This window comes from Vanessa tameamea, chromosome 26 (genome assembly GCF_037043105.1).
Source record: "Vanessa tameamea isolate UH-Manoa-2023 chromosome 26, ilVanTame1 primary haplotype, whole genome shotgun sequence".
Classification (NCBI taxonomy): Eukaryota; Metazoa; Arthropoda; class Insecta; order Lepidoptera; family Nymphalidae; genus Vanessa; species Vanessa tameamea.
Window position 1 is genome coordinate 5,680,341 of NC_087334.1, and position 12,985 is coordinate 5,693,325.

General features: G+C 32.8%; 1 protein-coding gene across 2 annotated transcripts in view; it reads left to right on the plus strand.

Annotated features, from left to right (window-relative positions):
- The first annotated feature begins 2,285 nt into the window (after nt 1–2,285).
- The window catches only part of LOC113393742 (uncharacterized protein), a 103,501-nt gene continuing 92,801 nt past the window's right edge, over nt 2,286–12,985 (plus strand). Inside the window, exon 1 of one of the 2 annotated variants that reach the window (XM_064219077.1) lies at nt 2,286–2,514. In XM_064219077.1, the coding sequence (XP_064075147.1) occupies nt 2,421–2,514 (94 nt within the window). In that variant the 5' untranslated portion in view covers nt 2,286–2,420. The remainder of the gene's footprint in view (nt 2,515–12,985) is intronic. The other variant, XM_064219076.1, reaches the window with a different exon arrangement.

Sequence of the window (12,985 nt, forward strand, 5' to 3'; positions counted from 1 at the left end):
TCCTGTTAGATACGCCGGTTAAGGTTGTGTATAGTGTATCTATCAGTCGTTTCAAGATTACATATTCTTAGAAATAAGACCAGAAGTTATTTTTTTATATACAAATTTATTACTACCCTCAAGAAAACAATTAAATTTAACAAAACAAAATTAAATTAAACGAAAACTGAAAATGTAAGACCTCTGAAACTATTACAACAATTACGGAATAATCTAACGAAAAACCCAACGGACAGAATGACGTTGCCGAGATGTTGACTCGATAACAGCCAAACAGCAAAGAGAGCGCACCTTTTTTTTTTTTCGAATGGACAGTAGCTGTTTGCCAGAGTGGCCTCTACAGCGTCACCGGGCGGGTGGGCGAGTCGCAGAAGACTCAGCCGGATGTTGAGAGCCCACTCAAGGGCTCAGAGTACGCGCGTCCTAAGGGCGCCTCTTGTTAAGGAGAGCGCACCGGGTGCTGGCGCTGATTTTTATATGTTTCCCCACTCTTCTTCCAACTTCTACAATATATTAATTAGATGAGTATTATTCCTTTGAAAAGCAAATATTTATGTGAATATTTTATGTGCTAAAATATTTGATTATGAATATAATTATCATTATCTTAATCGGAAGATGTCCGCTGCTGGACAAAGGCTTCCCCCAACGATTTCCGCACGGCTTATTTTGCGCTAACTGCATTCAGGGGCTTCCTGTGATCCATACAATATTGTCTATCCACCTTGTAGCCTGCCTACTCCACGTTTTCCGGTTCTTGGTCGCCACTTAAGAACTTTTCTGCCCCATTTTAAAATATATTATATATATATATTGTAATCTATGTATTACCTTAACAGCAGCGTGTTGAACTTATTACATAATATTTTAATTAAAAATAGACCTTCAGTATACTAAAAAAACTACTTTTACAGTAAAACTAATAATATATTTAAAATAATGAAAATATAAAAAAAGTAAAAGTGACATTACCAAATGTCCCACTGATAGGTTATGGCCGCGTCAACTCTTGTGGGAAAGGCTTTAGAGCTTATTCCACCGCGCTGCTCCATTACGGGTTGTTGGTTACAAACGTGACAGAATTTCATCGGACATCATTTTCTGTCACAGCCGAGCACGACAAGAAATTTGAAGAATAAGTTTAAGTGAAGAATAAAGTTAAGAAGTAAGAAGAACTTTTCTTTCGTGTAATTTTGTTAATAATAGCGGCAAATAGACCGCCTGGTGGCAAGTGGTCAACACGGCTCATAGACATTGGCAATGGCGGTGTAAGAAATATTAATCTATCCTCACATTTCTAAAGCGTCACCAACCTTAGGAATAATTGCGTTTATAATGAAAACTTAATACTAAGGTAGAGCACTTCAAGTATTGAATATAGACTCAATCGAGAAAAATCGACCCAATTTGTTGTCACTTGGTAGTAAGTGGTCACCACTACTTATAAATATTGATACTGTAAAATGTATTAATCATTTCTCATACCACCAATGTGGTACCAACCTTGGGAATTACGATATTATTTCCCTTGTGCCTATTGTTACACTGGCTCACGCACCCTTGAAACCAGAATACAATAATGCTAAGTAGGTAGGTATCCTTCCACGGGCTTGCATAAAGCCTTATAACCAAGTGTACATATTTTAACCTCAATATATAATATTAAATTTGCGAATATATTTGGTTCTACTTCATAAGTAGTCGAAGATAGGACGAAAACTCTTGATTCGGGCAGGAAAAGATCTTAAATCGAATGCTATCTAGGCGGTTTTTGCGCAAAGCAGGTCTACTATAACCATTCAGTCATTAAAGTAAGCTGTATGTTTGTCCCAGTGTACCTCTTTAACTAGTTCCGTGTGTTTACGCGTGTGTCCGCGTACGACCGGCTTTGAAAGTGAAGTGGATTGGACAGAAGTCGTAAACACTTTCTTGTGTTAATAATATTAAGCTCCGATTTTTTTTTAATTGGACAATATGACTTTATAGTTAATATTGATTATACGATTAAACAATCCACTAATTACGATTAGTACTCGTGGTTTGTGTTTTTGTGTTTGGCGTCGATCGTTGTATATCTCGGATTTACCATGCTGGAAATTTTAGACTCATGTTTAGTCCAATAAATCCGTAAACAAATTGCTAACATATTTTTATATTAAATATAAATAGATAACATGTAATCCAATAACAAATATCTCTACAATGTACAACATTAACAAAAGCTTTATTCATAAATAAGTAACTGTTCTCAACACCTGGGTAGAAGGTTAGGTTGCGCCCGCGCCGACACTCGCTCGCTCCACCTCAGTCGAGAGCCGAACGTCAACCGAGACACATCATACAATGTCACAAAAGTAAATCTGTGCTGTGTATTTTTAATTTAAAAAAAAAAACAGTACTATTATGAAAGTGTGAGTGAAATGCTACAGCCCAGAGTCAGTGTTTGTGATAAAATGGCGGGTGTTTTTTTTAATCTGTTTGTCATCGCACTTCTGTGCTCTGTGACATGTCAAGGTAAGTCAAATGTCAAAATTTTAATGCTATTTCTCATCCGTGTGCGATAACCTTAAGTCATACGAACTGAAAATACCATTGAGATGAGAAATTCTTTCATCAAGGTAAAATAACATTAAAAGAGCTTTCGAATATAAATAAGGCTTTAGGAAATGTAGAATTCTTATCTATACTATGTATATATATACATATATATATATATATATATATATATATATATACAACACGAACCTTGTATTGAATTTTATTTATTATACTCATAAGAAATAATTTATTAACGAAAAAATATAAGTATTAAAATGAATTTAAGATACTTTATTTCATTTAATTACGTTAATTAATAACATATGAAAATAATGCATTTTAAAACACGTTATATCAATAATATATTGAATGTATAAAAGCCTCGAATGGTGCGATTACATTTTAATACAGAAGACATCAACGAGCGCGAATTACTTAAGTCTTTGTAGGCAAAATAATGTTTCTACGTTAAGTTTATTCTGATAGTAAGGTAAGGTTATTGATGACAAAAGATACTTTAACATAATTAGTTTAAGCATCGAATTGATTTTCTTTATTAATGATATAAGTAGATTTTAATATTTATAAGTCATATTTAACGTACATCAACATGAAGGAGAAACAAGTATATGACATTTTATTTATAATAATATCAAAACTTATGTTATAAATTTGAAAGTAACAACCGGTTACCTCTTTACGCTTAAACCGCTATACCAATATAGATGAAATTTGGTATGGAGATAGTCTGAGTACAAGGACGTAGGGTAAGGTGGGGTTTTAATTCAGCTTTCGAGAAGATAAAATAGTAGTTGACGACTTGTGTGCCAAAGGATTGTTTTTTAATTTAGCGCTGGTAAAGCCACAGGAATTATATAAAGTATAGTATTTCCATAAAGTGTCCCACCGCTGGGCAAGGTCCTCTTCTCTTCTGGAGAAGGCTTGCAGCTTATTCCATCCATGTGGTTTAGGTTATATATGAGTCAGGTTTTCATTCGATAAGCACATGACAATCAGTCTGGCTCTCTTGTGTTGACACTCGCGATCATCTGTTAAAATCGCGTTTTAACTTGGCCATACGGCCTACACATAAGATTTTATAAAAATAAGATTATCATTAAAAAATCTTCTAGAAGTTTCTTTATAGCGAAATAATACTATACTTCACGTTATTAGGTGTTCAATTATTTCCAAACTTCATCATTGAATCATGATCGTTGCGATTTTATGATGACATAATATTTTTTTTTAACGGTTATAAATGTCAAATGTTGAACTTTTAATTGTGTTGATTTGTCAAAATTAATTGTAATTAAACCTTATTTGTAAAATGGGCAGAGTATATGTTTCAATTAATTGGTTTTACGTAAAAGGACATTCTGACAGATTTAATGGGATACAATTAACATACCTTTTAAAAATAGGTGATAAAGCGTATTACCAAATCTCTTGCCGGTCGTTCTCGCTAGAATCTACATTTGAAATCGATGGTAGCTTTTACACTAAATACAATGTTGTAACAACGATTTAAAAGTGTTTTTATGACTGTATTAGTATAAAGAATATCTTGATTTTGATTGATTGATCTATTTAAGGAATTCCTGCTATACGTTCGAATTATCTATTTCTTAATTAGCTTCTCAATTTGATCATAATTGTGGTAAATCATAAATATATGTAGTAAAACATAACTGATATAGATTCTTAGATCGTAAGATTAAGAAGGTGAATTATGAAAGGCTTCGTTGCAAAGCCAAAGTTGCATAATTAAATTAAATGTATTTTTCCACAACCTACTTGTAAAGATGATACAAATGGTATCTCAAATATGGGGAATATTTTGGATTCGTGCGAGCAAAGATATTCTAGTTAACATGTGATGAAATCCTGTAAACGATTAAATTATGGCTGATACTGTTTCTCCTGTTAATTATAAGAATGTACATACATTAAAATCTTAATGGATTAAGTTTTTTATATGGAATTCGTTTAAAAGATAAAGTTGGCGGATTTGGACGAATATTACAATTTTTTTGGAACTGGCTGTCAGTTATGACTGTTATATTTTAATATGGACTCTGATTACATGTTTCGTATGTTATCTAGTAGATACAAGGTCACGGTGCTGGAGGACCTTGGTTCAATTCTTCTTTTTTCAAAATCTCAGTAACATTCCGGAGACTGGAAGTTAGAAGTTTTCATACACTACACTTTTGTACACTTCCGTGTCTCGGAAGGCACGTATAATTGTTGGTCCTTTGGCTAAGCTCTTTCCGGTTGTTTCGAATTTGCTGTCCCATTGGATTATGAGAGTATAGAATTAAATAATGTACTTGAGTTTGCTCTTACGCTTCTGCATTGTGATATGTCCTGCGTAATTGGCTGGTCGTCCTCGAGTTTGGCCGTAACCGAAATCGGTTTGGAGGATATCATCATTTATTATACTATAGCTCTCCGCGTCAACGCAGGATACATTACTGTTTCTGTTTGTTTTAAAATGTCCTTTATCATTAATTTGTTTGTGCATTTAATAAATATTTCTCGGAATTAATCGTTTCGAAGTCAAGGCAGGTAGCTTTGCAATAAAATTATATTTTATGAATCGATTATTTATCGGTGACTGTTTATATATAAATTGCACAAGTTAATACAGAACAGCTCTTGTTTTATTAGAAATAACAACAATACTTGATCCAGATTATTTACATAAATACTATTTAAAATGAGTTGTAAGTTATAAATAAATATTGGACAACATAACATACATTACTCTGATCTCAATCTAAGTAGCTAAAGAACTTGTGTTATGTAAAATCAGAAGTAACGACGGTATCACAAACACCCAGACCCAAGACAACATAGAAAATTAATGAACTTTTTCTACATCGACTCGGTCGGGAATCGAACCCGGGACCTCGGAGTGGCGTACCCATGAAAACCGTTGTAACACTGTACTCGACCACGGAGGTCGTCAACTTTGTTGTATGTTTATTTATCTCTAGTATAAACGTCTCTAGATGGGGACAACAATAGCCCAAGAATTGAATAGCCGGGCGGTCAGTAAACTGTTGAGGTAATAACACTTCATTTTACATTCAACCCGTCATTATTGCGTTTCATGAATGTTGTGTAATTATGAAATACATTAAAAATCTATTCTTTCAAGGATATCATTACTATAATATGACTTCCGTCTACTTTCAAAAAAATCATAATTGTTTCTTTGACGAATAAATTGATTTGATTCGACTGTGTTGGATTAATTTTAATATTAAAAAAAAATATAATTATTGAGGAAAAATAAAACTACACATCACATCTTTGTATTATTATAATTAAAATTTAGTTCTAAGTCTTGAGAAACAGTATATCTTGCAGTTAAACGATGTATATTATATACTTGTGAAGCAAGAGCTTACACAAGCGAAGTGAACGGTCAAAGCTAAATGCCAAACAGCTCTCGTAAAACGTCTTCAGAACGAACACACACATTAGTCAAGTCTCAAGAATATTTAGTCGCACATTACATCAGTGTACTTCGTAATATATATATCATTTTATTCGCATTTAAATTGTAAAATATTTAAATCGACATACTTCTTACTACACGAATTAACTTTCTAAATGCGTTTTACTTTCAATATACTTAGAATATATAAAGACGGTTAAATTAGTGATATGATTGTATCAAAATTGTTTCAACGTATTTATAAAGGATCAAAGTTTAAAATAACAACGAGGGAAGTCCCTATTTCTCGAGATAAATTTTTCTATAAACCCGTGTGATAGAAATATTGAATTGTTAGCAGTTTGAAGTATGAGTGACCCAGTGTAATTACACCGGGTCACTCATACTTTTTTAATTACTCTGTGATGGTTAGCGGCTCGTTAACGGTGTTAACAAAAGGTTATTATTCTGTTCTTTCAGTGTGTATGGTGAGAAGTGCCTATTTATATTATATATTGATATATAAGATATATATGCGTCGATATCATTATATAAAAAGCTTATTACTGACAATAATACAAATTTTGTACAAATATTATATGTAAGTATTTATTTATTATTATAAATTATGTCATATCTTGTATTTATTATTTACTTTAAACGTCCTTGTGTCATCTTTGTATAAGTAAATGTCATATACTGCAAAGGATTTTGAATTTTAAATTAATTTAAATAAGAAATATGTATTTCCAAGTTCAAGTATTTTTATAAACTCAAACATGAAATATTTAAAATACATTCTAACTTGTAATGTCGATAGTCAAAAATTCAATTATTAATTTTGTTGATTGCTTTGTTTGAATTTAAGGCTATTTATCCAAGAAGAATGTTAAGTATAATTGTTGGTCACAATAGGAAAACCACTAGACACTACTGCTTGTGTTCCGGTTTAACGATAAATTCGTCTGGACAAGGAACATCTTAAATTCCATTGATTTCATTTGTTAAGAAAGGAACATATTAGAGTTTATTAAACTTGCCGTCTCAACGTCTATGTCGATAATAAACATAAGCTAAGGCCGATTTATTTATATGTCTTTCTAAAATAATTAATAAAGTGCAATTTATGAAATAATAAATACCGCGACAACTTTATTATCCGTCAAGGACAATGTTTAGTACGTATATTGTAACAAACATCCGTGTCAAGAACATTACCCTCCATAGTCAAGTATAGTCTAAGGCTCTAAGCGAATCGGACAAGTCACGACCCCTTTCAGATCAAAAGTGAAACTGCTTGTTGCGTCAGCGCAAGTAGATTTAAGATTCTTTGTCAATTGATCACGAGCTCCGAGAATCGACGTTTAAAACTGCCTATTTTTTCATTTGATTCATTCAAAAACAAGTTTTTTTTTAAATATAATAAAACCACTTAGAATTATAAATTAGCATATTATTTTTAAAGAGATTCAAAGTTGTTTCTCGGATCGAAATTCATTAAAAAATCTCAATATTGTTTTTTTGAACCCAGTAGAACCCTGAGATTCGCAGCCTGATGACCACTAGACCAACGAAGTATAAAGGCATATATTACGTATAACATTAAAAGCAAAAATACTCGTATTCACGAAATATAAGTTTGCATTATACCGATTACAATGGGAGATAATTAATTTAAAATCCGTCATTGCGTACACATAATTAACCTCAAAAATTAAACAAACCTAACGCATTATAATCATTAATAAATTAACATATTATATTATATATATTTCGCTATTTGATTTTGTAAAAGTAGAACGTCGGTGACCATAAAAAGACCATTCCGTGAATCTACCGCACTGATGTATTTGAAATCTTCCGTATTTAATAAATAAGGTTAAATCGAATCGAAACTTCGATTCGGTTTGGTCTGCAAACGGAAAGGTTAATCTATACTAATATTATAAGAGAAAAATGTTGTTTGTATGTAAACTCCGGAACTATTGACCCAATTCAACAAAACATTTATTAATATATTGCACGCGTGCGAAGTCAGGGCTAGTAAACTGTATTTAGTAGTGTACTGTATTATCATAGTGTAGCTGAGATGTGAAGATTGCACTTGATCCGGCGATTATGGAATTTTAATTTTTGTGGTAATTCATCTTGTGCTCTAAGATGTAGGAAATACTCGTGAGGTTACCCATGTGTTAGATGAACTTCTGCTGTTTTAACCAATAAGGGGACTAAATCTACTAATAAATGAATATATAAACGTTATCTATACATTATTTTAACCGTTTTCCTATTCGAGTATCACAAAGATACAGTTGTTGTTTCGTCGAATTACATCGGAATAGTATCGGTCCCTTAACATGTTGATAGTATTATCTCGTAGTTGCATTTCAGCTGAGATTTGTTTTTGTGAGGAACAGAATCGGAAACGGCTCGTAACAGTTATTAACGAATAGAATTGATCGTCGGTATTTGAGCAGCGAGGAACCTCTTCAGTGGGATATTTACTGGACTATTTTTTTGACTTTATGACAAGATATTAAATTAAAAATTGAATGTTGTAATTAGGAATATCTCCTAACAAAAGCGATACTTAGTTAAAACGACAAAAACTTTAGTCATAGAAAAGTTTCTCTTAAATTTGATTTTTAAATTCACTTTCGCGCCTAACGAAATTCCTTCTCTTAAAAAATATATATTATTGTATATGTAATTATGTTAAGAATGCTAGCAGCATTTCTCTGTAGAATTAACATAATCCTAAAAGTGATAAATTTGAATATATTTTTATATATAATATAATAAGTATCCCACAGAGTAGACTTTTTAAGTGAAAGCGAGTTTGAAATGACGAATTGTTTGACATCACATTTCTCTAGATAAATCTCGACAAGTTGAGCCACGCCTCAAACCTGTAGCTGACTAGGTCAGTTCAATAGCCGTGCGTGTGCGCATCTTAGCTCATTGTTAAATTGATACTGCGTATGGTTAAGCTTCTTGATATTTTATCGATTTCAAGTTGTTGTTTAAATATATAATAAATTATATTATTATAGTTAAGGTTATGTTTTTTCATAATAGTAACAGCATATAAATCTCCCACTGTTGGGCTAAAGACTTCTCTCCCCTCTGGGGAGAAGGTTGACGCTACTTCAATCTGGGTTGGTGGGTACAAATGTGACAGGATTACGTTTCATTTTTAATAAACACAAATTACATACATGTAAATTCAGTGGTGCAATTTACAATCATCTTTATCCACTGCTGGGCAAAGGTCGCTCCCACGCCCGTTCTCCACCTTCCGCATCCAATCGGGTTCCGCCACCTTCTAATTTCCAATTAATAAAACGAATAAGATTTATTGAAATTATCTCAACGTCACAGAACATTGAATATTAAGATTTTTCTTCGAGACTATACCGCGCTTTTTGTTTGCTTCAAGATTAAAGCCATTTCTAAGAAACAGGATTACACGGGATATTGCAGAGGGTATATATGTATTATTATAAATATGTAATATAATAAGAATATAAAATTATATTTAACTGACTCGTAGTTTCACAGGTTATAAAAAATATTTCAGCATGTGTTGGTTTGAAATTGCGTTAGCCGGGGCTGCCAAATACTTTTGAGGAAAATAATTTGACATTTAAATATTATCTCAGTAGGTAAAATAAATATAATTTTGCCGATCTATTAATTTATTTCGCAGTACTTAAAGTATTTTATTTTAGAATATACATTTTAATTTTTATGGTATTGGTATTCACCGTCCCTCACATCGCCAATGCGCCACCAACCCTGGGAACTAAGATGTTATATCCCTTGTGCCTATAGTTACACTGGCTCACTCACTCTTCAAACCACAACAATACTGTGCACTGTTGTTTGGCGGTAGAATATGAGTGGGTGGTACCCAGACGGGCTTGTACAAAGCCCTACCACCAAGTGAATACATAAAGTATTGCAAACAAAAGACATATTAATATATTTTGATCGAATTCTTTGACACAATTCAAGCGAAAGTGTACTGGTTTAACACTGTTGCTCGTACATAACATACATAATCAGCCTGTAAATTTCCCACTGCTGGGCTAAGGCCTCCTCTCCCGTTGAGGAGAAGGTATGGAGCATATTCCACCACGCTGCTCCAATGCGGGTTGGTGGAATACACATGTGGCAGAATTTCGTTGAAATTAGACACATGCAGGTTTCCTCACGATGTTTTCGTTCACCGCCGAGCACGAGATGAATTATAAACAAATTAAGCACATGTAAATTCAGTGGTGCCTGCCTGGGTTTGAACCCGAAATCATCGGTTAAGATGCACGCGTTCTAACCATCTGTTCTAACCATCTGTTGCTCGTACTCGGCTGTAAATTTGAGTAGCGCAGTGGAATAAAAATATAAACTTGAAATATTAACTTGGTGGTAAGGTTCTGTGTCCGTCTGGGTAGGCACCACCCACTCGTTATATATTCTACCGACAAATTTGAAGGGTGAGTGAGCCAGTGTAATTACCGGCACAAGGGATAACAATTTAATTCCCAAGGTTAGTTGTGCATTGGAGATTTGTTAATAATTCAAATTTCTTAAGGCGTTAATGTCTATGGGTGATGGTTACCATCAGGCGGTCAATTTTGTGCGTCTGTCTTCGTTTATAAAAAAAACAAAAAAAAAAAATCTTACATCAAGTAATACTCTGAGAAAATAAATTATAATTAAAATTGGAGATTTCATCTTGCAATTTTGAGTTAAACTTTTGAGTTATTTTTTTTAAATAATTCTGAATTAAGAACCTCCTTCTTTTATTGAAGATTAAAAAGCTCCAAAATTTTTCCTCAGTAGGAGAGAAGGTCTTAGGTCAGTAGTGGAATATTAATAGGCTGTTGCTTTCGTTTTCTTTGCTTTACTATGAAAAATAAATATATAAAATACCCCGAAACGCCGTAACTATGATCACAGCCTTACCACTTTCACAATCCGATGAAAGGTCAAACAAGTTTCGTCTGTTTGCATGTGTGCGTAACATACACAAATTATTATCAACTCTCACAGTTTACGTTTAAGGTTTATTTTACTATGACGATATCATTGAAGACGCTGAGTCGACTTTCTAAATTTTTCGGCGTATTTCATTCCCGCTATAAAATAATTTTATAGATTAGTTAAAAGGGTGTGAAATATTTTATATATTGAATATTTGTGAGTTAATATTAGAAGAAATTTCATAGTTCTCAATTAAATATGGTTAAATGGATAAATGTGTCACGTGACGTTGAGTTCCATCACTGTCATATAGACACTAGCAGGGTAAGAAATCAACAATTTACTTGGTGCTTTGTGCTTTGTGCAAGCCCGTCTTTGTAAAACCACTCATCAGATATTCTACCGGCAAACAGTAGTAATGCCAAACAGCAGTACTTAGTATTATTGTGTTCCGGTTACAAGGCTGACTGAGCCAGTATAACAGGCTCAGGCATAACATCTTCGTCCACAGGTTGGTGTCGCATTGGCGATGTAAGGAATGGTTAATATTTCTTACAGCGCCATAGTCTGTGACCATTTACCATCAGGTGGCCCATTTTCTCGTCCTACGTATATCATAAAAAATACTATAACAACTGTATATAGTTGTATGGGAACGTATCTCTCATATTTAAGAAAAGTATAACTTCACAGTGCTCTTATATCGTATAGCAGATGTATTAAGATGTATCACATAATAAGCATGAAGACAAATTCACCGCAGAACACGTTCAAGAAATATCAGAAATTGATATGGGGTTTTGACTAGAATAATTATAAAATTCAATGGATATACGGATCAAAGTAGCGTGTATCTGTGAGTCGCTTGTTATAGAATATAGCACAATGTAATTATGAATTATGTTGATAGAGAATTGCAAAGTCTGATTTGTGTATGCAGCTTGCAACTTTGAAAGTGGTATGTTAACGATATAGTATATATTGACATGATACTATTATTAGTTCCTATACAGAAGTTATAGACTTGTATTCATGAATGTGATACCAAATTAATATTATTAATGTTTCTAAAAATAATAAATTAAAACTAAATAATAAATATAACTTTCTGTTTAATTCGGTCGCATTTCTTTTGATAATTATAAAAAAATTGGTAGGTCATCTGATGGTGGTACCATCAGTTAAGGTGTTATATCCCTTATGCCTGATGTATAACTACAGTCATCCATCAAACAAAAACACAGAATTACTAAATACTAATTAATGCTGTAAAATACAAAGCCCGACCAACAAGGACACGGTTAAATATATTTTTCTTTTATTTTTTTTATAATATTAACTAACTATATGATTCAAAGACATATAAGACGATAATACACTCCGTAATAAGAAAACTAGGTACGAGACCTAAATGTCCTTTACATTATTGTGAGAAACAATGAAACGATTGTAAAACAATAAATTAAAACCTTAACTTAATACTTTAAAGTTCAAAACTGCTTATCATTTCTAATCAATGCGCTTCGGAAAAAAATGTTTACATGTGTGTTCCCATGGTTGTGATATAACCAGTATGTTATTATAAATAGTCATTTTTAGGGATCCGTACCCAAATGGTAAAACGGACCTTATTACTAAGACTCCGTCCGTCTGCCAGGCTGTATCTCATGAACCGTGATAGTTAGACACTTGAAATTTTTACAGATAATCTATTTCTGTTGCTGATATAACAACAAATACAAAAAATCAGAATAAAAGGAATAATTAAGGGCTATAAAGACTCCCATACAAAAGTCATGATTTTTTTTGCCGTTTTTATAGATAATAGTACGGAACCCTTTGTGCGTGAGTCCTACTCGCACTTGGCCGGTTTTTACATATATTTTATACTAGCTGTCTGTTAAGTATTTTTCTTCTTTGGTAGCAAATTAATGTTTGCCAATTTTCATCTTAAAAAAAATTAAATTTTGTCCATTTTTGTATGAACTAAAACATAAAGAGACCTGTATCCCA